Source organism: Cucumis melo, chromosome 7 (assembly GCF_025177605.1).
Source record: "Cucumis melo cultivar AY chromosome 7, USDA_Cmelo_AY_1.0, whole genome shotgun sequence".
NCBI lineage: Eukaryota > Viridiplantae > Streptophyta > Magnoliopsida > Cucurbitales > Cucurbitaceae > Cucumis > Cucumis melo.
This window is the reverse complement of record NC_066863.1, coordinates 27351776-27377797: the sequence shown is the minus strand read 5'-3', so window position 1 is coordinate 27377797 and position 26022 is coordinate 27351776. Positions and strand designations below refer to the sequence as shown.

The window sequence follows — 26022 nt, the reverse complement described above, 5'->3', positions numbered from 1 at the left end:
GGAAAAATAATGCCTTGGCGGGTAAGTTAGTTGGACTTTGCTACACCTGTTGGTGTACGTGAAAAGCGTCCGTCACAGACAAATCACCAACTGCCACGTCCTTCTCTCATATATATATATATATATATATATATATATATATATATATATATATATATATATATATATATATATATATATATCAATTTTAATGATGTTTTGATCTTTGTAAAGTTGTTTGTAACCTCGAAAAAAATTATGAATAAATATTTCCTTTAATATTCGAATTAATTTCATCCTAAAAATTTGTTATTATTTTAATCCTAGACAAATCTAAAATGAGTTTAAAAGACGAAATTTGATTTAGAAGAGATGGGAATTGTTGTAGAACCTATGTTTTTATGGGAGTCTTACGAGGGACTTGGGTTTGGTTTGCTTAATGCATGTGTATAATTAACATGTTCACGGGAAGGATGGCCTAGAAGTTCGGGATAAAATGTTGAATGACTCTTTTTTTGAAAGAAAAAAAAATATCGAATAACCCTTTGTTAACGTTAAATTTGAGTGGAATTATCGAAATACACTCACGTTGCATGTGGAAGAACAATATTACTCTCAGTCGTTTCGCTTGATCTCTCTCAGTCTTGTATGGTTTGTGTCACTTTGCCCATCTTCTATTGGTGTACTTGGTGTTGGAGAAGAAGGTAGAGATGTGTGCGAAAGAAGAAGAAGGTACCGGATTATTGAGTTTGTTTAGAAATGTGCTTAGAAGAAATGATGTGGGGAGAAAATGATTAGCTAGAGGAAAAAGAAGAAAAAAAACCCTAAACCAATAGAAGAGGGGTAATGCTATAATTTCACATGATCCTGACATTAGCAAATGAGTGTTTGACATTTTTTTCAAAATTTAGGTTTTCTTCTATTTTGAAATTTTAATGCCGTAGTTAATTATTGTCAGTTACAATAGGACACTCAATTCACTACAAGGTTACCATTGTATCAACAAATTTTATAGAATATTTACATACATCATTGACCTTTTAGGAGTACAAACATCTAAAAAACAACGTTTCTTTTGAAATAGAGGACAAAGAAGACACAAAATCTACCTTAATAGACGATAAAAAAAAAAAAAAAGATCCACCTAATATCTTTTCGTCAATAGCAACATGATTCACCACAAAGTTACACTACTAACTAGGGGGAGATAGTTTAGGGTTTTGGATTGATATCCATCATCAATAACCAAACTCAAATTTCCATGTATTGTTTTCAATGACTTTACTTCACTCATCCTTATCCCAAAATGAATCTGATTCACATCACATCTTAGTCAAAGTGGATGTTTGGTAAAGAAGAGTATCTTTTGATTTTAAATTATAATTTTTGTTGTTATTGTTTATTTATATATGTGTGTGAGACAACCAAAATTTCAAAGTTGAACAATGGACCCATATGTTAAAAACAACGAACACCTTTTGATAGCATTGGTGATCGCTATTGTAAGAATAACTAATCACACTACTTGTTCGAATTATTTTTTATAATTATGGATCAATTATGATCACACATTGCATTCATTGAAGTGTGATACTTAATCAAGTCATTTACGATTGCAAGAGATATGATTTAACACGAATTCCAATTTTTTTTAGTGTGCTTAAAGTTGATTAACAAGACCATGAAGTTTACAAAACTAAAAACCTAAATTATTTACACTTCTGATTGGCCATTTTTTTAATAATGGTTATGGTTTGGACTATTTTTGTATAAACAGTGAAAAACACAATAATACACAAAAAAGATACGTTTATATTATGTCTAGCTTTCGTTATTTATTAAATACAACAGTCCAATTATGAAAACTTGTGATCAGTTAGATCTTGTAAAGTTATACAAAATTTAAAAATCTTTTAGTTTTGATAAACTAAGCTCAAAGTCATTGACTCTAAATTCAATTACCAAATTATTTGAAGATTACGTGGTTTTTAAGACATCAAATAATACATTTCTTTTAAAAATTTGTTCATTTTGTAAGTATATATAAATATAAATGACATGAGAAAGTATGAAAAGACGTGGTTATTTAACTAAAACAAAGTACGAAAAGATGTGGTTATTTAACTAAAAGATATTTGTATAAAAAAAAGATATATTGTTTGTGATCACGTGGGATATTCAGGATTGATTTTCATCGCAGAATTTGATGAACATCATCTTCATTCTTCGATAACAATGACGAGGATGCAAATGCACTCTTATACCAATTCATCGAGACTAATTATAGAAGAATGTTTGCTTGGGGGTGTTGAAGAATATGGCCGTTGGTGCTCAAGTCAAGCAACATTAGAGTGGATATAAAAAGAAATTAAGGAAGAGACAAAGGAAAATAAAAATAAATAGATGAGAAATATTGATATTTATTTATTTAAAAAATTTGTATCGATCGATTCAAAAATTGTGTCAAAAATGGCAGATGAGTTGTTTTTTTTGCATGAAAATGTCAATGACTTTCTACTGATATCGCATTCAAACGAAATAACCATAATGAACTTACACACGTGAAAAAGTCCATCTCACATTCTCTCTTCCTTCCCTCACTCACAAATCACTATCCTCTATCACTCTTCTCTTCTTTTCCTCCCTCATAAACAACTCTCCTTTTTCATAGCAGAAACATGTGTGGGAGAAGATTGAGAACAATGAAAGAGGCAAAAAGAGTTCTGCCAAAGAAGAAGAAAAATGAAAGGAGAAAAAGAAAATTAAAGAGTTCCCTTCGGAATTGTTTTGCCAAAAAGAAGAAAAAAAGAGTATCACCGAAGTTGGTTTACAAGAGAAGTGTGATCACATCAAAAAAAGAAGAAATAAAGAAAGAAGTCACAAGGACAAATTTGTAACTTTAATTGAGATGAAAGGTGATTTGAAATATTTTTGCAAAAAAAAAAAAGTGAGTAATTTTATATGGTTGGCCTTCAAAGTAAGTAAATGTAAAATTATTCCTACCTCTTCATGGTCAAAATTAAAATCATAATTTCCTAAGGTAAAAAGGTACATTCTTTTTTTTTTTAATTATCATTTAATTTTTATGGGTGAAAGAAAAGGGCTTTGAGTTTTAGGTTTACATCAATTCTCTCTCAGCTCCTCCCTCCATTCCTCCTTTATTCATATTACTACACCCACTGCCACCCCACTCCGTCGCTCACCTCACCCTGCACTCCAATCTAACCGGTTCAGCCTCCCGACCAAATCGCCGCCGCTGCAATCAGGGTTAACTAAACCGGTTATTTGATTACCTTAAAACTGAGTTGAGCTGACCAGACCAGACCAGACCAACGCAGCTGATTTAGAAACGCTCTTCAGTCCTTCAATTTCACTTCTTCAAATCAGCCGCTGACGATAACTACTAGGGTATTTCTCTACATTTTCTCATTTCAACTCTCCAAGATTGTCATTCAGAACTCCGAGCTCAGTCTCATCTACTTCATTTCCTTTTGGTTTGGTTTGTTTTGTTCTGTTTTTCATTTCTTTCAATTTCTTGCTGCAAAGTGTTTGAATGTTTTCCCTTACAAGTCAATATCTTTATGCAGGTTGAATTGTGGGGACTTCTCGTTATTATCCAGAATCTCCTTTTTACACTCTAATTGAACAAACACCCTTTTCTTCAACTTAGGTGTAGTGCCCCCATGGATGAAGTTTGCGAGGGTAAGGACTTTTCGTTCCCTAAGCATGAGGAGGGGGTGCTTGAGTATTGGTCTGATATCAAGGCATTTGAGACTCAGCTGGAGCGCACACGGGACCTTCCTGAGTATATTTTTTATGATGGGCCTCCATTCGCCACTGGTCTTCCACATTATGGCCACATATTGGCGGGGACAATCAAGGACATTGTCACCCGGTATCAGGTTATGACCGGCCATCATGTGACTCGCCGCTTTGGATGGGATTGCCATGGATTGCCTGTTGAGAACGAGATTGATCAGAAGCTGGGTATTAAAAGGAGAGACGATGTGTTGAAGATGGGGATTGACAAGTACAACGAAGAATGCAGAAGTATAGTTACGCGGTATGTGGGGGAGTGGGAAAAAATCATCACGCGTACTGGACGTTGGATAGATTTTAAGAACGACTATAAAACAATGGACTTGAAGTTCATGGAGAGTGTTTGGTGGGTTTTCTCTCAGCTCTACGAAAAAGGTCTTGTCTATAAAGGTTTTAAGGTTAGTTGGTTTATAACTATCTTTATTTGCACAGTTCGGCTAATATTCATATAGACTCCTTTTATTATACCATCAGTTGCTAGTTCATTCTTTCATGACATTTTCCCCCTTAAAACATGAGAATAGGGGATGGAAAACCATGTGAAATTTAACACCTGTGGGAAATTCAGTTTGTTTGATGAGATATAGAATTTGAAGGTTGCTCTGAATTCTTTTGACTCAGTGTGTTATATTTTTGAGTTTTCATTTTATCAACAAATGATATGTGCACGATGGGGTCATCATCATTTGAGAGAATGAGCTTTTCGAGTTGTAACTGAGTATATTCTTTCATTGGAGATCATCATTGAGTCGTTAGTTGTTTCTCGAAATTAGAAGCAAAATATGCTACAGGTTTTCTTCTTCTTCTTCTTCTTCTTCTTTTTTTTTTTTTTAAATTTAGAGGAAGAAAATACGTGCTTGGTTCATATTGCATTGCACTGCATCAGATTCTGTGATCTGACAATGTTTTTATGCAGTTTATTTGATGATAATGTCATGTTATGGTATCTTTGTGTTTAGAAACTTTGAAAATAAATGTTTTAGGTAGCTCACTTGGGCATAAGTCCTTATATTTGGCCTACAGTTTGTCAACCCAGGAGTACGAGTTCAATTATAAATTTGTTTGCATTGTTGCTTTCTTAGGTCATGCCGTATAGTACTGGTTGCAAGACACCACTTTCAAACTTCGAAGCTGGCCAGAGCTATAAGGTTTGCAACTCTTTCTTCAATTGAAAATTTTCCTTACAATTAATATAGTTGAATCACCTATCTTGTATGTAGAAGCCATGACATGCATGATTTAGTTGCTGCTATTTCCTAAGAAATTTTGAATATTCAATAAATCAAGAATACAATATATTACATATTTGGTTAATTAAGAATACAAAATTTAATACATAATTTGAAGTATAAAAGCTAATTTTTTTTTTTTAACTTTTAAAAAGTAAACCTATTTTCTTTCAATTTCTTACAAGGACTTGCTTATTTCTTAATCAAAAGAGTTGAACTCTTAGGCAAATCCAAAAACAAAAACAAGTTCTTAAAATAGTTTTGTAGTTTTCAAAACTTGGTGTAGCTTACAAAACTTGGCTTAGTTTTTGAAAACATTGGTAAAAATTAGATAACAAAGCAAGAAACTTACAGATGGAAGATGTGTGGTGTTTATAGGCTTTAGTTTTCAAAAAACTAAAATCAAATGTTTGCCAAACGGGGTCTTGGTTTTTTAAATTAAGCCTATTTTTTCATAGTTTCTTACAATTATTTGCACATTTTTATAGTTAAAGAGTTGAATTGTCAGCCAAATTCTAAAAACAAGTTTTAATAACTACTTTTTTTTTTTCAAAACTTGGCTTGGTTTGTGAAAATATTGCCAAAAAGTAAATAATAAAACAAGAAATTTAGAGATGGATGGGGTGTTCATAGGCTTAATTTTGGAGAACTACAAAACAAAAGATCAAATGGTGTTAGTTTTGCTGGCTCTAGGAGTGTTAGAACGACGATCGAGAAGTTTCTCCTCATAAAAGGGTTTTTTTTTATGGTTGGTTGGGGTGTGTGCTATTGTTTGGGACATTTGGGGTGAGAGGAATGACTGGATCTTTAGAGGTAGGGAGAGGGAGCATAGTGAGATTTGGACTTTAATTAGATTTCATGTTTCCCTTTGGGTTTTCATATCGAAGCACTTTTGTAATTACTCTATTGGTAACATTTTACATAGTTGGTCCATTCTCTTAGTTGGGGTGTTTTGGCGGGCTGATGTTTTCATACGCCCTTGCATTCTTTCTCAATGGAAGCAGTTTGATTCATAAAAAAAAAAAAACTTGATCGAGTGTTACAATTTTTACCTGGAAATAGGCTTGCGCTTGAAAAATCATTTAAATTTTTTTTATGAAATTGATGAGACTCCATAGAAAAACGCTATTAGAGCTGCTATGTTGTTGAAATTTAGTAGTTCCGGGGATAATTGTTAAATGACGGACTTTTTTTGCATGAATCAAGGTTAATTTTGTGCTAAGTTTGATTTTTGTTGATTTTTTTACCTAGAAAGTATGAATCTATGATGCTTTTTTTTTTCATTTTCTACAATGTAAGAAAATTATCTCGTGAACTTTTAGTTTTGTCATTATTGTTAGAAAATAATAGTTAAAACGTGCAAAATGATTCTTCTTCTTTTTTGATAGTAAATTGTATTTAAGCGCATTATTTTTTTAGTGGGCAAATAACAACTTAGTAATATAGCATGATAATTTGTACATTAAATAGGATTGGGATGGGTTCAAAGAAAAACCCAAATTTTCGTTCCCTGTGTTCATTTGGTGTATGTAGCATAGATTTCCAAATCACGTCAAGAGAATTTTCAGTCTCACTCTTTACTGGTTTGTCTACATAAAATTTCATGTTCTCCAATTGCATTATCAGTTTGCTAAAATCATTTTTTAGATGCCAGCTAATGTAAGAATTGTCGATTTGCATCAGATTGACTTATAACCTGTCCTCTGATATCCAAGAGTATTGCCTTACACAGGATGTCCCTGATCCTGAAATAATGGTAGCTTTTCCAGTACTTGGGGATCCCCAAAATGCAGCTTTTGTGGCTTGGACAACTACTCCATGGACCCTTCCGAGTAATCTTGCTCTTTGTGTTAATGCCAATTTTGTATACGTGAAGGTCCGATTATGTAAATTTATGTTCAACATGTTACATTTTGGTAGTAATTAGCAAATTTAAGTATACTTTCATGTGGTCTCAAACTCTTTTCACCAAATTTTTATTTACTGTTTGCTGTTTTTTCTGACTTTACAATTTAACCTTGTCAAATCTCTTTGTGAAGTGCATGCAGATGACTTTTATTTTGCTGCATCTTTGGTTAAGAAATGACCTTTGAAATTTGTCTTCCCTGTTTGACCTTGTATATATTACTTGAGTAGCCATCATCCCTACCGTCAGTTAGGCATCACCAACTGCTACGTAAGTGTATGGTTAGGTCGTTAGTGGTTTTTCCTTTTCTTGATCTATACAGAGGTTCAGGAATAAACTCAGCATTGTTACACATCTTTTGGAAATGCCTTCAATCTGGTCAAAAGACTCAAGTTGGAAATATCAGTGTACAAGATCTATACTTGGCATCAATCCCTGTCAAGAAGCTCTGATCAACCGCGCCATAAAGCTCTTCAAGCTGAATAGAGCCCTCCTTTTCTTCTTTCCTACTTTTTTTGCTTAATTTTTGTGTGCTCTTGTATTCCTTCATTATTTTCAATGAAAGTTTAATTTCTTCCCGAAAAAGTTTGTGCAGAAAAGAGACTCCATCCTGTGGCCGTTGCCTTCCTAGGTTCTTTGTTTGTGCCATCTTTCACTCAAGAAACACTATCCAGTGGCATTTGTGTTGCCTTCAAGTCCTCTGTTTCTCTTTAGGCCTTTGTTTCCACTCTTTTATAATTATTTGGCAGGTCTTATTTCTCCTAATAGGAGTCCTTTCTTGTAGTTTGGCTTCTTTCTGTGGGCTTTTTTTTTTCCTGAATGAGAGTCGGGGCTTTTCATTAAAAAAATTCATAATAATATAAGCGTATCAACGTTACACAGGCTCCAGGTTAAATCTTTTATGCTCAATTGTATTTAGTTTTTTATTCATTTATACACAAACTTTATATTTTTCAACATATTGTGTATCTTACAGCATTTAGGTGCTTTTGTTCATTGTGCCTAAGCTCTCAGAAACCTTTTTTATGGTTGATAATCTAATGTAGTTGAAAAAAAATACCAGGTTCGCAACAAGGTGTCTGGAAAAGTATATGTGGTTGCTAAATCCCGATTGTCTGCTTTACCTGTTGAGAAACAAAAAGTGAATGCACCAAATGCTAACGATGGCATTAACAAGTCAAATCCTAAGAAAAAGGGATCCTCGAATTCAAAAACAGAGAACTCAGTCGAGGACTCATTCGAGATATTGGAGGAAGTATTAGGGGCTTCTCTTGTGGGTAAAAAGTAAGCCTTTTCATTGGTTGATATGTCTCTTGATGATTTTAGCGAGGCTGTTATAATACATACATATATGTATGCATGTATGAATGCCTGTATGTATATATATGTGTGTGTGTGTTTTGTTTTTCTGGTTCCTGAATGTTTACTAAATTGTACCTAATGATATTGCTGAAGGATATTTAATATTTTGTATTTTCCAGGTACGTGCCATTGTTTGATTACTTTAAAGAGTTTTCTGATGTGGCATTTAGAGTTGTTGCGGATAGTTATGTCACTGATGATAGTGGTACGGGCATTGTCCATTGTGCTCCTGCATTTGGTGAAGATGATTATCGTGTTTGCATTGAGAACCAAGTGATCAATAAGGTTTGTCATGAAGATTCTTTTATTCTTCACATATTATTAGTAAGTTTTATATGACTTCACACCACATGATTAGTGACAACCAAGAAAAGTGACGTGGAATCACTTGTTAAGTATTGGTGTTTTGAAGGTCAGTCTGAGGTGCATTTGGTTAGTAAAGGTGATCGAGAAACAAAAGTTTATAAACTAAGAATCCGGATGATAACCATTTGGTTTTTAGTCTACTAGTACTGTGTGTTTTCTCACCATTTCTTTCAACTGGTTCTTGTTTACTATGTAACCATTTGAATTCTTAGCCAAATTGTAATAACAAAATCCAGTTTTATAAAACTATCTTTGGAAGTTTTTTCAAAACCTTATTTGAATTTTGAAACATTTGTAAAAGGTAGATAACAAAATTAAAAAACCAATAGGTGGAAGTAGTGTTTATACCTTAATTTTCAAAAACCGAGAAAACAAAAAAAATCAAAATGGCTATCATATCAAATGGGACCTAAGAGATTCAATGAAAAAACAAAGTTGTATTTTTTAAATATACTTTTGATAGGATCTGAATTTTAAAAGTTATTCAAAACGTTTGGTGATATGTTTATAAATAATAAGAATAGTAGTTAACTAATAGTTTAACTAAATCTCAAATATTAATGATTAATTTATTAATATATTTAATGTTATAAATTCTTGTAACTACCAACTAATTTTATTAATTAATTTATTAAAATAGTTACCAACTAATAATTATTGTACGATTATTGTTTTCTAGTATATATTATCTGTTATATTATGTCATACGTGTTTCGATTTTAGCAAGAGTTAAAAGGAGTTTGTCAAATTGAATAATATTTTTTTATTGGATTTTTGGTCTTTTTTTTTTTTTTTTTTTTTTTTTTTTTTTTTTTTAATGTAATGCAAAACACTTCTACACATTCAAACATTGTTTTCAAGAATTTTCAAAGTTTGGAGGGAAAGATTCAACATTCTTATTTTCAAAGCATCTCATTTGTATTCTCTCTCATTTACTTGCTAATTATTCCTTTAAGGATATTTGACTAAAGTTGGAGGCCTTTTTTTCCCTAGCTAGATATTTAAGTTCAAGTTGACTTATGTTGTTTATTTTCATTTTCTGCGTGTCTCCTTTGACCACTTCTGTTTCTTTGCATTATTGTAATGAGATGTGGTATCTTGTTTAAAATTAAAAGATCATTAAAGTGCGCTATAATTGTTTCTGGGGATAAGTTACTCTATATTTCCTATCTTATTTTTGCTCGTGTTTTTTCCATTTGCTTGTAGGGTGAGAATTTGATTGTTGCAGTCGATGACGATGGTTGCTTTACTTCAAAGATTACCGATTTTTCTGGACGTTATGTCAAGGATGCAGACAAGGATATAATTGAGGCGGTGAAAGTATGTCCTTGCCCTTATAGTAGTATGTTCAAGTTGAATTATTTTTTCTGGGAATATCTATCGATTCATTACATGTCGATATAGCATCCCAATGTATTCATATGTGATATGAAAAGCCATTAAATTTGCAACTCTTTAATTCAATCTTAATAAGCTTGGAGAATCCAAAGTGGAGCTTGAATTCACAATTTGGCCTTGGTTCTTGTTTGCAACTTGAAGTAATTTTTGATTGAGAAACAAACTTTGAATAGAATAATGTTTAGATCTTGAACTTGTAACTTCAACTATGGGTGAATGTGAATATTCAATAGCTTTATCCTTGAAGACATATCTACTTGATGATTGTGTTTTCATTCTGTAATTTTATATTTATGCTGATCTTCTTGTTGCTTTTGGACTAGGGAAGTATAAAGGAGAGGAGGAAAACAACCAATTTGAAATAAAAATATGTTGGAATCTAAAATTCTTTACTATTTCATTTATGAACGTGCATTATTGGTCAGAAATTTTCTGTTTCAGGCACAAGGAAGGCTTGTTAAATCTGGAAGCTTTACCCATTCTTACCCTTTCTGCTGGAGATCCGATACTCCCCTTATCTACAGGGCTGTCCCAAGCTGGCAAGTCCATTTATTATCTATTTGAAATCTGTTATTTGCTTTTATGATAAGGTCCTTGTTTTCACTTTGGTGTACATTTTGACACTGCAACTGTTTGCCTCCCGCCCTCTGGATAAATGAAGAGTTCAGTTAGGTTTGGTTCACACTTTGGGCTCAGTTGCGATGAGAGTATTTATAAAATGGCAAAAATTATGAAATATCCATTTTATAGCTTTTCCTTTAGAAAGAAAACCCTCGTAATAGTAGATGCCACTTCTTTTTGCACCAAGGGTTACTATTATTGAATTTTAAATTCACACTTGATTTTAGTGCTTATATTGCTCATTTTCTCTTCCTATTACATTTTCCACCTTCGTCTTATCTGATATTCATTCTTGAATGCGGACAAATGTAAATGAACTTGTTTTTTATTTGTTTGTTTGTCTTCCTCCTATCCTAACCAATTGGACTTCTCTTACTTTAGGTTTGTCCGAGTTGAGAAATTAAAGGAGAATTTACTAGAAAACAATGAGAAGACTTACTGGGTGCCTGACTTTGTGAAGGTTTTATATTTTATGCTGAACTCCTCTCTTAAATACTTACATTTCACTTTATTTGAATTTTGGTCAAGTATGATGGGCAAGGTTGCATGGGGTATAGTATTATGCACGGTGTAAAAAGTAGTGGTGTGATATGAATCAAGATATATAAGATTAATAGAAGTCTATAGAAAAAGATTGATAGAAGTTTTTTGTTGTATCTATGCTTCTGTGGGCTTTTGTGGCAAATCCTTCCTTTAGTTATTTGTTAGAAACTTGGAACTTGTTTTCCTTGGTTGGACAGCTTTTCTGTAGTTTCACTTCTTTTATCTGGGCTCTCTTTTTGTATTCTTTCGTTTCTTTTTTCAATTAAATTCTAGTGCATTGATATAACTATGCTTCTGAGAAAGAGAACTATCATGAAAATCTTCCATGTTTATAAACAACTATAAACTCTCGAGAGTTGAGTTGTTTATATATATATATTTATATATTCTTTTCATTGCTTGAAGATACGAACATTTTAGAACTATGAAATTGAGTCCTGAAATATACTTGGGTTGAAAAAACAAAGTGCTGATGTGAAAATGAACCGTTTCATAGCTTGTGAGATGTATTTTATCTTCATCTTTATTTGTTAATGTCAAATTGTAGGAGAAAAGGTTCCATAATTGGCTAGAGAATGCAAGAGATTGGGCTGTCAGTCGTAGTAGATTTTGGGGAACACCTCTCCCTGTCTGGGTTAGCGAGGATGGGGAGGAAATACTGGTCATGGACTCAATTGAGAAACTTGAAAAGCTTTCTGGTGTTAAGGTATCACTCTTATTTCCCGGTTTTTGTTATCTTCAAATATAATTGCTTTAGGTTGAGGCAACCATTTTTTCTCTTTATCGAATTGTTTGCTATGCATGGAGTTCTTTTTTTAGCTCACCATAGGAACTTAATCAGTTTACCGTTGAGTTTTATTTCTCTTCAAACTGTCTGGTTTCCATCTAGTGGAGTGAGGACATGATTCATACCATAGAGAAGAAAATAAATTGACATATTCTAACGTAAAAAATATTATGAAATGGCTTGGTGACCCTCCTGTATTCTTTAAGCAGTTAATTCTTATGTTCTGGTGGGACTGCTTGTAACCTACTTGTGCGTTATCTGTGGGAATCTTATGTTTTCGAGCTTTCAGGTGTTTGATCTGCATCGTCACAAGATCGATCACATTACTATTCCATCCAGAAGAGGTCCTGAATATGGTGTTCTTCGGAGGGTAGATGATGTAAGACTACTTAATCTCGTTTTCTCTTATATATTATTTTTCTGGATTAGAAATCGATCAATACGACATTTTTTTTCTCTTTTTCAGGAACTATGGAAGTTAGGATAATTATTTTTTTTTTGCCTTTTTCTGCTTCACGCTTTTATTTTATTTTTGGACTCAATGACTTACTTTTGATATTGCTCTTTTTATAATGGATCTTGTAGTTTCAAAATTTTCTCACATAGAAAGATAATTAGAGGTCACCACCGTTTTTATTTAGACTAGAAGGAATAAGAAGAGGAGGGTAAGGGGTATAAAGGCATTATTGAGACTTAGGCCTGTTTATCCTTTTGCCATTATATGGGGGATTTGGCTTCCGAGAGAAATTGTGAAATTTGTGTAGTTGGTTAGAGAGTGAGAGGTCTGTGGGAGGCGGTTAGACCTCATGCCTTGGTTTGAGCATACCTGGCTAAGGATTTCTGTAATCATCCTTTTGGATTGGAGCCATTTTCTTCGTTTGATGGGTTCCATTTGTTAGCCTTTTGGTTTTATGCTCCTGATTCTTTTATTTTTCTTTTCAATGAAAGCAAAATAAGTAAAAAATAGTTCGGGAATATGTGCAATCTATTTGAGTGAGTTGCTGTAGTTTCCCTCTCTTAACCACGTTCTCTACCTGTATATTTTTTAGTGCAAAATTTATTTCCTGCTGTTCATACTTGCGGTATATTTTATTCCCTCATCTTTACTGCAGGTGTTTGATTGCTGGTTTGAGAGTGGGTCTATGCCATATGCTTACATTCATTATCCATTTGAGAACGTTGAGCTTTTTGAGAAGAACTTTCCTGGGCACTTTGTGGCAGAGGGGCTTGATCAAACTCGTGGATGGTAAGTTTCTTGGTGTTTGTGTCTTTTTTTAACCCTTCATGGTTCCAAAATATCAACGTGTCAAGTTGCAAAATTATTTTCCTGTTACTTTTGAGTTGTAAATCATTAGTTTTTTTTTTATAATAATTGTAGGGGTAGATGATCGAACCTCTCACCTGTAAAATGAAAGGTTATGCCAATTACTGTTGAGCTAAGCTTAATTTGGCAGTTGTAAATTAATCATTAATTGGATTGTATTTAGTGGCAAAAAACTCAAATATTTGCACGAGAGTGGAATGTTGATATAATTCTTTTTTTAAATTGATGCTTCTTTTTCTTTTTTGGTTGGAAAATTGATGACTTATTTTTTTGATATGAGGAAGCAGACACAATACGAGCATGGTGTGAAACAATGACCTTTGATGATTAATAATCTATTACATTTTTTTTCATGTTTTGAACACATTGAAAGGAACCAAAACTTTTCATTATATTAATGAAAAGAGACTAATGTTCATTTATAATGAGATATGAATTGTTTGCTCTTTACGTCTGCAGGTTCTACACTCTCATGGTTCTATCCACTGCTTTATTTGGGAAGCCCGCATTTAGGAACCTTATTTGTAATGGCCTTGTGCTTGCAGAGGATGGTAAGAAGATGAGTAAAAGGTTGAAAAATTATCCTTCACCAATGGAAATCATAAATGATTATGGAGCTGTAAGTTCTGTATTATATCTATGTTTCTTACTTATCTTGTATTTCTCAGACTTCACTTTTCATTATTCTGATGACAATGACATTGAAAAACAGGATTGTTGTAATTATATAAACGCCCTTAAAGACTATATAGTCTCAAAAACCTCATTGCTAGGTGTTCTTGTGTTATACCTTGGGTGGTTGGAAGGCTCTTCCTTCCTTCGAGTACAATTTCGTTCAATCAATGAAATTATGTTTATTCTTCTTCCAAAAAAAAGATAATAGTAATAGTAATAAATAATAATAATAATAATAAATAAAAAAGCAAGCATCAAGATATTCATTGAACTTTCCTGTCAATTAATTGTGGTTACTATTTTATGAAGGTTGATGTGTGTTTTTGTGTTGCAGGATGCTCTGAGATTATATCTTATAAATTCTCCAGTTGTACGTGCAGAGACTTTGCGATTCAAGAAGGAGGGTGTCTTTGGTGTTGTAAGTCTTTACTGATATTTTACATTTTACCAAGTATTCTCGGTGCACCACTTGGGCACCAGGTTTTCGTTAACTATAACTTTCTTCATGAACATCTATACTGAGACCTGTTTTTCCTTTATTTCCGCATATTGTTTAACTTTGACTTTATGGACTGTTGACAGGTCAGGGATGTATTCCTGCCATGGTACAATGCATATAGATTCCTTGTTCAGAATGCCAAGAGGCTCGAGATTGAGGGGTTTGCACCATTTTCTCCAGTGGATCAGGCCACCCTTCAAAAATCATTCAATGTTCTTGACCAATGGATAAACTCTGCCACCCAGAGTTTAGTATATTTTGTCAGGAAAGAAATGGATGGCTACCGACTCTATACGGTTAGGCACTTTCAATTGATATATATGGCTACTATCTTCTCTTGGATATGATTGATTTGCTTTCTGATTATATATCTTCATGATTTTTATTAGAAAATTAAGGCCTATGCATACACCTCAATACTGATTTTAGATTCCTGTTAGCAGCTGTGTAAATTTTTTTTCCTTTCTTTTCTATTCTTTTATTTTTTTTCTGGAAACTTAATTGCAATTGTTGTACTCTCTTTTCTTCACCACTTCTCATCATTAACCATGCTTCCAATACGACAGGTTGTTCCATATCTTCTAAAGTTCCTTGACAACCTTACAAATATTTATGTGAGGTTCAACCGCAAGAGACTAAAAGGCCGTACTGGGGAAGAAGACTGCAGGATAGCACTCTCTACTCTGTACCATGTATGGTGCATTTTTTCTCCGCTATTTAGATAAATGATTGACAATTATTGTAACAGTCAACTTTTTGGTAGCGTACAAATCTGCATATGTTGTTTATAAACTTTTCTGTTTCTGTGTTGCTGTAAATTAAGTCGAGATCTGTACCTGACATGTTAGTGTAGAAGAAAAATACCATTTTTATTACTGCTTATGTGCTCCATGTACAAACAATCCATGTTGTTCTTTTTAGCTGTCAATCTGTTATTTCCTTGTTCATTTTAGTTTCTATTTTGCTCTGAGCGCGGAGTCTATTGTGTCTTCAGGTCCTTTTAACATCTTGTAAGGTCATGGCTCCATTTACTCCATTTTTCACTGAAGTTTTATATCAAAACTTGCGGAAAGTTTCTGATGGGTCAGAGGAAAGCATTCATTACTGTTCTTATCCTCAAGAAGGAGGAAAGGTATTTATTATCGGTTTACTTATATGCTATAATATTTCTAGATTCATTTTTTGAAACTATTCCTGTGTGGCAGGGGGGCTGTATTTCGTGTTTTGTTGTCAAAGAATTGAGAAGCACCTTTGTAACCCTTTCATTTTTTTTGAATTTTTATTTATTTATTTTAAATGAGAGCCTTTTCCTACTTCAAGGGGTTGGATTGTTTGTACACAAATTCCCTTCTTCATAATTTGTTTTACTTTTTGATGAAAATGTCTGTTAAGTGACACTATTATATACCTATGAATATCCTACTAGTTTTCTTGAAACCTAAATATTGTCGAGTCAGGTACGTTGTCTCATGAGATCAGTTGAGGTGAGCGTAAGCTGTCCCACACATTCACGGATACAAAAAAAGTGATACAACATCATGAAACCTGTTAAAATATTGATTAACGTTAAGCTCTTCACATACATTTCAGAAATCATAAACTGAAAAGGGTCTTTGAGCCTCTCTTTTTTATCTTTGATAATTATTTGTAAAAAGATCCATGTAAGCAGAAAGCTCACCCCCCAGCTACCTTGAGCTGAATTTGAATTCCTCATGAATGAGTATTTTTACAACTTCATCAAACTTGCTTATGACTACTGCTTGTCAATGATTATTAATGATTGGCAGACTCTTTTGTAGAAGTTTTTTGGGAGGGGTCCCCTCTACCCCGGCCCCTAGGCTGTATTTTTTTCTCTCATTTTGAATATATGCCCGTTGATGTTTCTTATAAAAAGTCCAACTTGATTTCTTACATTTGTTTCCCTTTATGATAATTGATATGCTTTATTGAATGCCAACTTAGAGAGGTGAAAGAATTGAAGAAAGTGTTACGAGGATGATGACAATTATTGATCTTGCTCGCAACATTCGGGAGCGTCATAACAAACCTCTTAAAGCGCCTTTGAGGTTTGTCGATGCATATATTTCTGCTTCTTGCTGCTTTTATTGTAGCTTTTTCCCCCTCATATCTAATTCTGTAATCTCATCAGAGAAATGATAGTGGTTCATCCTGATAAAGATTTTCTTGATGACATAGCCGGGAAGTTAAGAGAGGTATCTATATCCTGAAAGCTAATATTATATTTACTTGAGGCATGTCTTAGGGTTGCAAACTCTTTTTGATTTCCAATCATTATGATAATTATTGTTTTGGAAGTTTCACACGATGCACTTGGAATGTCGATTGTCTCATTCTATCCTAAATATTGGGGCTATTCTATTGAGCTTTTTGTTTTGGGTTTTCTTGTTACTTTTATGCTTAATATTATCTATTTATCTTTCCGTTAGTTTAATTTCTTATTTCTTGATCTTTGCCTAATTGTGCTGCAGTACGTTCTTGAGGAATTAAACATAAGATCTCTTATCCCATGCAATGATACATTGAAGTATGCATCCCTTCGTGCTGAGCCGGATTTTAGGTATGAAAAACTTCCACTTGAAACAATTTTCTTCTTTTTGTCCAGATGTTTTGATATGATTGTTCTCTTTTAGTATGTTGGGAAAGCGTCTTGGAAAAGCTATGGGAGTCGTGGCAAAGGAAGTCAAAGCAATGTCACAGGAAGACATCTTGGCTTTTGAGAAAGTGGGAGAAATTACAATTGCTACCCATTGCTTAAGATTATCCGAAATAAAGGTATATGCTTTCACTTTGAAGGCAGCAATTCTGTTCATTCTTGATAAAATGTACTGTTTGATCCTGAATTGAGTAATATGTCTGTTCATGAGGTTGAATCATTGGTGGATTTGTATGAATGTGCCTGGGAGGGTAGATTTGTATAGTTTTACTATTTTTTAAAAGCTTTTTTGTTTACTCTTTACCCTCTTAAGGGTAAAAGAAGGCCTCCTGTCCTATTCTATATGGGTCATCTATGTTTCTCAAGGAAAACTTTGGTTTCTTGTAACTGAGATTTTTGGAAGTTGTTCACACATCTCATTACCTACATGCTTCTGATCGTATTATTACGGAAGAAAATTTCAAGTTGTGAACCAAATTATGAAAGTTGATGTTTTAGGCCTCTAGGCAATCTTGCTGTTGGTGAACTTTTTCTTTCTCATGCTATCTTGGGGGAATTGAGGCGTCAGGTTTGTGGTGTAGTTGGTTATCATGTTGGTCTGTGATGTGCTGGGAGGGCCATATTTTTCAACCGTTGGTAGTTTTTCTTTTGAAGAACTAATTAAGTCATACTAATTTCTAACTTCCCCCAAAATTGACTGTTGCCTTAAGGTTGTCCGTGATTTCAAACGTCCTGATGGTATGACGGACAAGGAAATTGATGCTGCTGGTGATGGTGAGAAAATTTAACAAATCAATGTTATTTAACTGCCAAGGGTCTTATATCTCACTATTTGCTTGTGCTTCATTTAGGTGATGTACTAGTGATTTTGGATTTACGACCAGATGAATCTCTATTTGAGGCTGGTGTCGCTCGTGAGGTATCTTGCATTTTCCATGCTTGATCTCTATATATAATATGCTATGATCACGCATTTGTAAACTCTGTACCGTGTTAACTTATTGACAGTTGGTTGTAATAGTCGCATTGTATCCATGGTCAAAGTCCCTATGAATTGTCAGTTCCTAGCTTACTAGTTTATCCATTTCAGATTGTTAATAGAATCCAGAAGTTGAGGAAGAAAGCTGCCCTTGAACCTACAGATACAGTAGAGGTGTATTTTCGATCACAGGATGAGGATACATCAGTAGCGCATAGAGTTTTACAAGCACAGGTCAGTAGCAAGCTGCCTATTTTTGGAATTACCATATCGTCCCCATCTCATAAATAACTGAAATTTGATCTATTGGATAGGATCTATACATAAGTGAAGCAATCGGTTCCCCCCTGCTGCCATCTACTGTGTTGCCTTCATATGCAGTAAGTTGCATCCCATAATATATATTATGTTGCCTGTTTTATTGAATTGTAATACAAACACTATTGGCTTTATTCATTTTATTTATTTGAAATTTTCATTAGTTTCAATATTTTATGCTGTTTTATACACTTTCTTGAAAGAAAAACTTCAATTTTTACAACAAAGTTATTCATTTTTCAGTAGCTCGTGGATGCATCGAGCGTCCCACTGAGTTATCTTCTGTTTGAATCTTGTTGTTAGTTCTTTGTTCTCCATCTTAGAGTGCTTAGCTTAAATATGAATGGAGGGGATGGTGCTGTCTGCTTCATTTTTTTTATAGTCATTGATTCTACACATTGCTCTCTGATTTTGCATATCCATCATGTTGATATCAGCTTACGGTGTTATGAAATATGCAGGTCACGCTTGCTGAAGAAAGTTTCCATAACGTAGCTGGGATTTCATTTTCTATTATCTTGGCCAGACCGGCACCTGTGTTCGATTCAGATGCTATAACTGCTTTATATGAAGGTATATGCACTATTTCTTGCACACAGACTCTCTCGTTCTTGCACTCTCTTTCTCATGCTTGTGAGCACTATTTTAGGTAATGAGAAATTTGCCCGAGCACTTGAAGTTTACTTATTATCAAGAGATCTCTCCAACTTGAAGTCTGAGTTCTCCTCTGGAAATGGCAAGGTTTGTATTCTTCTCCATCTTGTGTTATAAAGGGATCTTTACGTCAAATACATTTGCTGTTCAATGAAACTATAAGGGAAATAACAATATAAGAAAACTGCATCTCTTCAATCAACCAAAATTAGAAACTCCTAAAATTAGGTTTAAATACTATTTTGGTTCTTATACTTCTCGTTTTAGTTCACTAATCATCCCTTTATTTTGTAAATATTCATTTTGGTGGTCGTACTGTGACATTCTTTTTTTTTTTTTTGTTTTTACACTTTTGAAAAATGTTTTTTTGTCATTCATTATCATTTATGAGAGACTAAAAATCACCTTTAAACAGTTAGAATCAGATTGAAGTTGCCAAAAGTTTAGGAATCAAAATAATAATTAAACTCCGAAAATATCTAAAAGTTTGAACTAAAAGATCTAATTTTTTGGTGCAAATTTGGAAGTGATTTTGAAATGGTTAGAATCACTTTTGTTGCATTCAAGATCACTCAGAAAACACAAAATAAATTCAATATTCAACTTTATACTTTTAAATGCAATTTTCGTATCATCCAAATTGATTTTGAATGATTCAAAAAGGTTTTGGAGTGATTTCAAAATGATTCAAAAAGTTTTGGGAGTGATTTTATCAATTTTAAAATCACTTTCAAACATGCCCTTAATCTTTCTCAAGATCATGCGTGTTATTTCTTCTAACTCATGCGTTCTTTTCAATATACATAATATTTATTAGTTCTTTTACCAGGAAAAAAATGATATATCTGTGTTCATGAAAATTTGGAAGCTGAAGAAAAGAATAAAAAGAGAGAAAAAAATTGACATTAGTTTTGTGTGAAACAGATTAGGGTCGATTTCATCGATGGGCAGCCGAGCGTGGAGGTGGTGTTGGGCGAGCATGTTTTCTTAGCGGCTGGCGACCAATATTTGAAGGCTAATTCTTCTTAGAACTCATTTTTGTATATCTCTGCATATTATTGTTACCTTTTTTTTTCCTTTCAAACACTTATTTTTGTTTCCCTTCATTTTTCCTTTTTATTTTTCTTCTATATGGGATAGAATCAAATCCCCCAACTTAACAGAGTACATGCCTACCAAAGTTTAGGGCGCACAGTTTTGTATCAAAATCTCAAGGATTTTATACTCATTTTTAAAAATGTGAGTGATTCTTATTTAAATGAAAACAGTTCTTATAATGATTTTCTTACAATATAGTTTTATTGTTATTGTCAATCGTCTAGTTGACATAATGAATTTGGTTAATTAAAATAAACTTATAGTAAGTATTGTTAAATTTATAGTATAATTGAAGATCAAACTAAATTTATCATTTGCGTGATGATGCACTCTCAATATTACTTCAAATGTACTCTTAAAAGGTTAAAGAAAGTGATCAATAAAACATTGTTATTTCTCATCATTGATACTATTGCTTGTTTTGTTGTTTTTCAGAGTTTAGGGTTTAGTAACTTCCCAAGGTATGTGTTATGATGGCTTAGAGTTCCTTTTTGCTGAAGAAGATGCAGTGATTCATCTTATTTGTAACTTTTAGTTTTCTTTTTCCCTAAAGCATTTCAAATTCATTCAACCAGATTTGTGGGGAGATGAGATAAACTAGAATGTCATTTTTTTGCGAAGACAGTTGACTAAAAAAGAAGAATCGGCAAGTGTAATATTTCGGTTGATTTTATAAACAAAAACAGAGTTAGATGTGCAATGTAAATGAGGTTTCTAATTAACATGGTTCCATTTGACGTCTCAAGGATCATTCTACTAAAGTTAAACTTTTGGTTTATTAATAGTGTGTTAGCTACGTCCACGAGATAAGGGAGAAGAAGAATATTCTTTAAATACAAAACGATGCCATTAGCGAAATCTCTATACTAAGTTATTCCTAATATCACGCATAGGCATTTCAACAGATTCAGTACTTGACAAAACCACAATTTGTCATCACACACTTGGATATGTTAATTGAATTCAGCATTGGCAGGACAGTACACTTTGTCTTCACAATTTGTCATCACACACTTGTATCCTTGACAAAACCACAATTTTTCATCACACACTTGTGAATTTAAAATTTAGTCTTTTTGTAATCGAGTTTTGACACTTATAACCTCTACAAATTTCAAGCAAGTCTTTTAAAATAGGAACGAAAATATTTTTGAAAGGGTTAAATCACTTTTGCAGACATTTAAAAAGATCAAATTTATGTAGTTGAAGTAATTTTGAATATGATAAAAGTGATTCTACTCTCAAAACATATTTTACTCTCGTGATATAAACATAGTAGGTATAAGGTAGCTTTATTAAATTTGAAGTGTGCAAACTATATGTTCATAATCCAAGTTTGTTTTTGTTTCTTCCTATATATATATATATATATATATATATAACTTCCTTAAAAGAGTTTATTTAATCATATAGAAAATTTATTTCTTGAGTTGGATCGAATATTCATCTTATACCATATCTGTACATTGCAATTATCTGTCAAAATTGTATCATCACACATACCATATCTTAGCAGATTTGTTTGTCATCTTATAACCATTCTAAAATCATGATATATACAATTTCTACTTTTTTCTTCTTTTTAAATGAAAGGTGTGTAAAAATCGTCAATTATTTTGTTTCAACCTCTTCAATAATCGGTTTATAAAAAATATAATACTCATTTTTATTTAAACTCATTTCCATTTAAAATGCTTCAAAAGTTGTTTTTGAAAGGTCGGCATTCACCACAATTCTTTTTCAAATAACTTAAATTTTAAATTACACTCCCAGATGCACCTTTATCTTCTATACGACACATTACGTGCATCGTGGGGAGTATCGCAGTCTTCAAAGGTCTCACACACTTCAAAGGAAACAACAGTACTTAAATTCTCATCTTTTCAACACACTCTTTAAGAAAAAGCTTTAATGAATGTATAAATCCTCAACACCTCTTTCCAACTCAAAACAAAACTAAGATAAGTTCCAAACCCTGTTAGAAGAGAAGAGCTTTTAATGTTCGAATTTAATACACTACTCATAAAGATGATGATGATAATATCAATCCTTTCTGATACTATCAAAATTCGGTCAAATAGGAATTTTCATCTAAACGACACGTTTTAGGTGCAAGTTTCACCTAAGTCCTACCGATGTTTACGAAGCCTACACATAATTATCTAATTATCACAACCATTTACTTCTAGTAATTTTTTCAAATCTTTTAAGTTTGTTCTCGTGATTGGTGGGTGAAGTTTAGCTAATGTTAAATCAACCATTGATCCAAAAGTTTAGACTGATAGATGAAGGTAAATTTTTCTTTTTCAGGTCGTGAGCTTGAAATTCGGAGAAAATCTAGTAAGTAGAAATTAGATGCCATTGATGCCAGTATTTGGACATAGAAAAAAATCTGACTTTAAATTAATGATAATGATAAACTTATTTCGAAGAGGAAGAACGTGACCTGCCAACACAAAAAGGGAAACTTATCATATATACTGATATAGTGTTTGCTATATATATACATTCTGATATTTAAATCAAATGCGTAAGTCTTAGGATTTGAAAGTGAAAATTGACTCACTATTTTAGGACTAATATATAATGATGTATTTATAGAAATTGATGACATTCGTTATCTTTTACAGAGTTTCGGAGGGTACAATAAGATAACTCTTTACTTCCTTAAACGGGCCGCCTCATTGGCCATTTTGCTATGGCGAAGCTAAGAAGAGCTCGTTGACTTGGTTCCAAGGCCCAAGCCAACCCTGTCTTTTAGGCTTGTTTTGGTCCTACGACGCGACACAAATACTTCTAGACTTGAATTTTGTTATTTTCATAGTCTTTATCGCGTTTGTTCTTGTTTTATGTTAATTATAGCATGGCGATCCAAAATCACTCATTACAATGGTTCTATTCGCAAGTTAAGGATCATGTTGTTAGCTCCCACTTCCATGTTGAGAATCATAATTTAGTTTATCGATGAATTTCTTACTCTTATATAAAATCATTGATCGATCCAAAGACTTAAATTGGTTGATGAAGATAAATTTAATATTATAAGTAGCTATACAAAAATCTAAGGTAGGTGAAAAGAATTCAGGTGGCTATAAATAACCCATGCATGCTTGACAGTTTTAAAATAATCACTGAAACAAATGCATGCAAGAAGCTTTTCTTTAATTAGTGAGTACTTACAATGGTGGTTGGGATGATCAGTAGTACTGTATCAAATTTCTTCTCTTCTTCCTTACTTCTTCTTCTTCTTCTTTTGGTTGTATTTCCATTTGGTTCAAATTCTGAGGATCTAAAAGCTTGCAAGTTGGATTCCATATTTCAGTTTGGTGATTCCTTAGCTGACACTGGAAATCTAATTAGAGAGAACCCTTCAACTCCTTTCGCTCATCTTCCTTATGGCCAAACTTTCTTCAACAAACCCACTGGAAGATGTTCTAATGGTTTACTTATGGTTGATTATTTTGGTATTTTTAGCTTCTTTCCATCTCCTTTCTTTTCAATTTCAAGCTTCATTAATAATTACACAGCTGAATCAAATGTCCGTCTCTTTGGTTTAACTCTTAATTAAACAATTAGTTCTTTTTCATTGTAGCTTTGGCAGCTGGACTTCCTTTGGTGAATCCCTACTTACAAAAGAAGGCATCTTTCGTTCATGGAGTGAATTTTGCAGTGGCTGGTTCTACCGCTTTGCCTTTAGACGTTCTTGCTCAAAACAACGTCACATCTCCTGTTACCAACACATCTCTTACTAAACAACTTGATTGGATGCATTCATATCTCAGGACTATTTGTTCAAACAAAAGAGGTTAATAATTCATTTTACACAATTTTATTTCAATTTCTCAAAACTACTTTTCATTTAATGTATATATCTATATATATATCAATTTCCTTAATTAACTTGTGCAGATGATTGTACTATGAAGTTAAAGCATGCATTATTTTTTATGGGGGAGATTGGAGGAAATGATTATAACTATGCTCTATTTGAAGGAAAGACTGTTTCTGAAGTTAAGAACATGGTACCTCGAGTTGTACAAACAATAATGGGTGCAACTAAAGTATGTGTGAATCTAAACTATTACATTTTGGATGGATTGATGATTTAATATAAACTTTTAATTAGATTATGATTTCTGTATGTGTAGAGGGTCATTGATTATGGAGCTACTCGAGTTATCATTCCTGGACACTTTTCAATGGGATGTCTACCAATCTACCTCACTGGCTTTCAAACCAATGATTCAACTGCATACGACAAGTTTCACTGTTTAAAAGACTTCAACGGTTTAGCAAGTTATCATAACAACAAGTTAAAGCAAGCTATCAAGTTGTTGAGAAAAGAGAATCCAAATGTGATAATTGCATATGGTGATTATTATAATGCATTGTTTTGGGTTTTTCAACATGCTTCTTTGCTCGGTATGCTTCTTCTTTACATGTTATTGTTGTTGTTCTATATTTGTATATTTGTTTGTATATCTAATTTTTGTTGTTTAATTTACATAGGGTTTGATGAAACACGTCTACAAAAGTCTTGTTGTGGAACGGGAGGTGATTATAACTTTAATGTCATGCAAATATGTGGACTTCCGAGAGTTCCTGTTTGTTCTAATCCTGATAAACATATCAGTTGGGATGGAATTCATTTGACACAAAAAACTTATCAAATCATGGCACATCGGCTCATTCGTGATATATTGCCAAAGTTTCGTTGCGGGAGTAATTGAATTAGTTTAGTTTAAAGCTGTCAAATCGTGAAATAGCTCAAAAGTTGAAAGTCCAATTAATCTCTCCATAACTGTTGTAGTTTTTTCTCTATTATATTTCGATCCTACTTTTGTTTAGTTAACGTTAGATACTATATTAAATTTAGCTTTAATTTACCTATCAATTACTTAAACTTTTGAGTTAATTAATGATTTAAACCGGTATCAAAATAACTGCATTGTTGAAGATAAATATTTGGTAGTGTATTCAATCTAATCTCATGTGTAAAGTTTATCATCTACATTATTTAACAGAGGGTTGAGCTTTTAGGTCTGCATGCATTCCTTAGGTGCAATTTTACCCACAATAATAATGAAGACTAACCAAACTCTTGCCATATAAACTAATTTATCTTACGAGAATAATGCTAATTACCATGCATTAATATTGTCCTATTAGTTGTTTTCAAATATAGCAAAAAAAATCAAAATATTTATACATATAACAAAATATTATAATCTATAAGGGATCGATAGAGAATAGTCTAACGTAATCTACCTATGATATTTTATTATATTCATAAATATTTTCAATAATTTTATCATTTTAAAATAATTTCTTATATAACAAAGGGAAGTAGGTGACACCAACCATTGAATTCATAAAATAATTATTTTTTCAGGTATCCCTATAAGCCAAGAGAAAAGAAAAATCATAAAATTTTTTGAATTGATTGCTATATTTCCCCTAATGTTTTGGAATTAGAGTGTTGATTGAAGGAAATAGTGGTTAGTAAGTGGGATTTAATATGCAATAATATGCCCAAAAGAACAAGTGGCAATCATTTCACATCTCATCATCCCTTTATTCATTAAGTAAACTCACATCAATACAAACAAATTCAAGGCGGCTATTAAAATTTTGGACTAATTGAAATCATAATTGTAGTAACAATGAATCCATGTTTTCTCAGGTGGTTAATAACTAGAGGTAGAATCACATTCTCATATCTAGAGCTAACATAAATCAGGATCATTCCGAAATATGTTAACTCTAATTTGAAACACACAATGAAGAGGAA

The 26022-nt window shown here is 32.8% G+C and overlaps 2 protein-coding genes across 4 annotated transcripts; both read left to right on the top strand.

Annotated features, from left to right (window-relative positions):
- The first annotated feature begins 3088 nt into the window (after positions 1-3088).
- On the top strand, positions 3089-20410 carry LOC103494549 (isoleucine--tRNA ligase, cytoplasmic). Of its 3 annotated transcripts, none has more exons than XM_051087321.1 (28): positions 3089-3387; positions 3650-4196; positions 4881-4946; positions 6760-6903; positions 7997-8217; positions 8415-8580; positions 9868-9981; positions 10501-10598; positions 11062-11140; positions 11771-11929; positions 12300-12389; positions 13123-13256; positions 13794-13953; positions 14344-14427; positions 14592-14804; positions 15075-15200; positions 15503-15640; positions 16471-16574; positions 16658-16721; positions 16998-17086; positions 17160-17301; positions 17893-17956; positions 18034-18101; positions 18273-18395; positions 18476-18541; positions 18941-19052; positions 19129-19220; positions 20058-20410. In XM_051087321.1, exons 2-28 carry the CDS (start codon positions 3663-3665, stop codon positions 20160-20162), a joined length of 3555 nt encoding a protein of 1184 aa, XP_050943278.1. In that variant the 5' UTR covers positions 3089-3387; positions 3650-3662; the 3' UTR covers positions 20163-20410. The 3 variants fall into 3 exon arrangements, with proteins under 3 accessions (XP_050943278.1, XP_008453992.3, XP_050943277.1); XM_008455770.3 differs by having other exon boundaries at positions 3567-4196; XM_051087320.1 differs by having other exon boundaries at positions 3089-3478; positions 3567-4196.
- Positions 20411-23355: 2945 nt separating this feature from the next.
- On the top strand, positions 23356-25125 carry LOC103494882 (GDSL esterase/lipase At5g03980-like). The gene is made up of 5 exons (XM_008456263.2): positions 23356-23695; positions 23824-24036; positions 24141-24292; positions 24380-24653; positions 24741-25125. Exons 1-5 carry the CDS (start codon positions 23413-23415, stop codon positions 24959-24961), a joined length of 1143 nt encoding a protein of 380 aa, XP_008454485.1. The 5' UTR covers positions 23356-23412; the 3' UTR covers positions 24962-25125.
- The last annotated feature ends 897 nt before the right edge of the window (positions 25126-26022 follow it).

Bases quoted from the DNA above. Each gene is read 5' to 3' on its own strand.
- LOC103494549 (XM_051087321.1), top strand. From the start codon at position 3,663: ATGGATGAAGTTTGCGAGGGTAAGGACTTTTCGTTCCCTAAGCATGAG. The intron at 4,197-4,880 runs GTTAGTTGGTTT...TTGCTTTCTTAG, and splicing joins TTGTCTATAAAGGTTTTAAG to GTCATGCCGTATAGTACTGG. The intron at 4,947-6,759 runs GTTTGCAACTCT...TGCCTTACACAG, and splicing joins AAGCTGGCCAGAGCTATAAG to GATGTCCCTGATCCTGAAAT.
- LOC103494882 (XM_008456263.2), top strand. From the start codon at position 23,413: ATGGTGGTTGGGATGATCAGTAGTACTGTATCAAATTTCTTCTCTTCT. The intron at 24,037-24,140 runs GTTAATAATTCA...TAACTTGTGCAG, and splicing joins TATTTGTTCAAACAAAAGAG to ATGATTGTACTATGAAGTTA. The intron at 24,654-24,740 runs GTATGCTTCTTC...TAATTTACATAG, and splicing joins TCAACATGCTTCTTTGCTCG to GGTTTGATGAAACACGTCTA.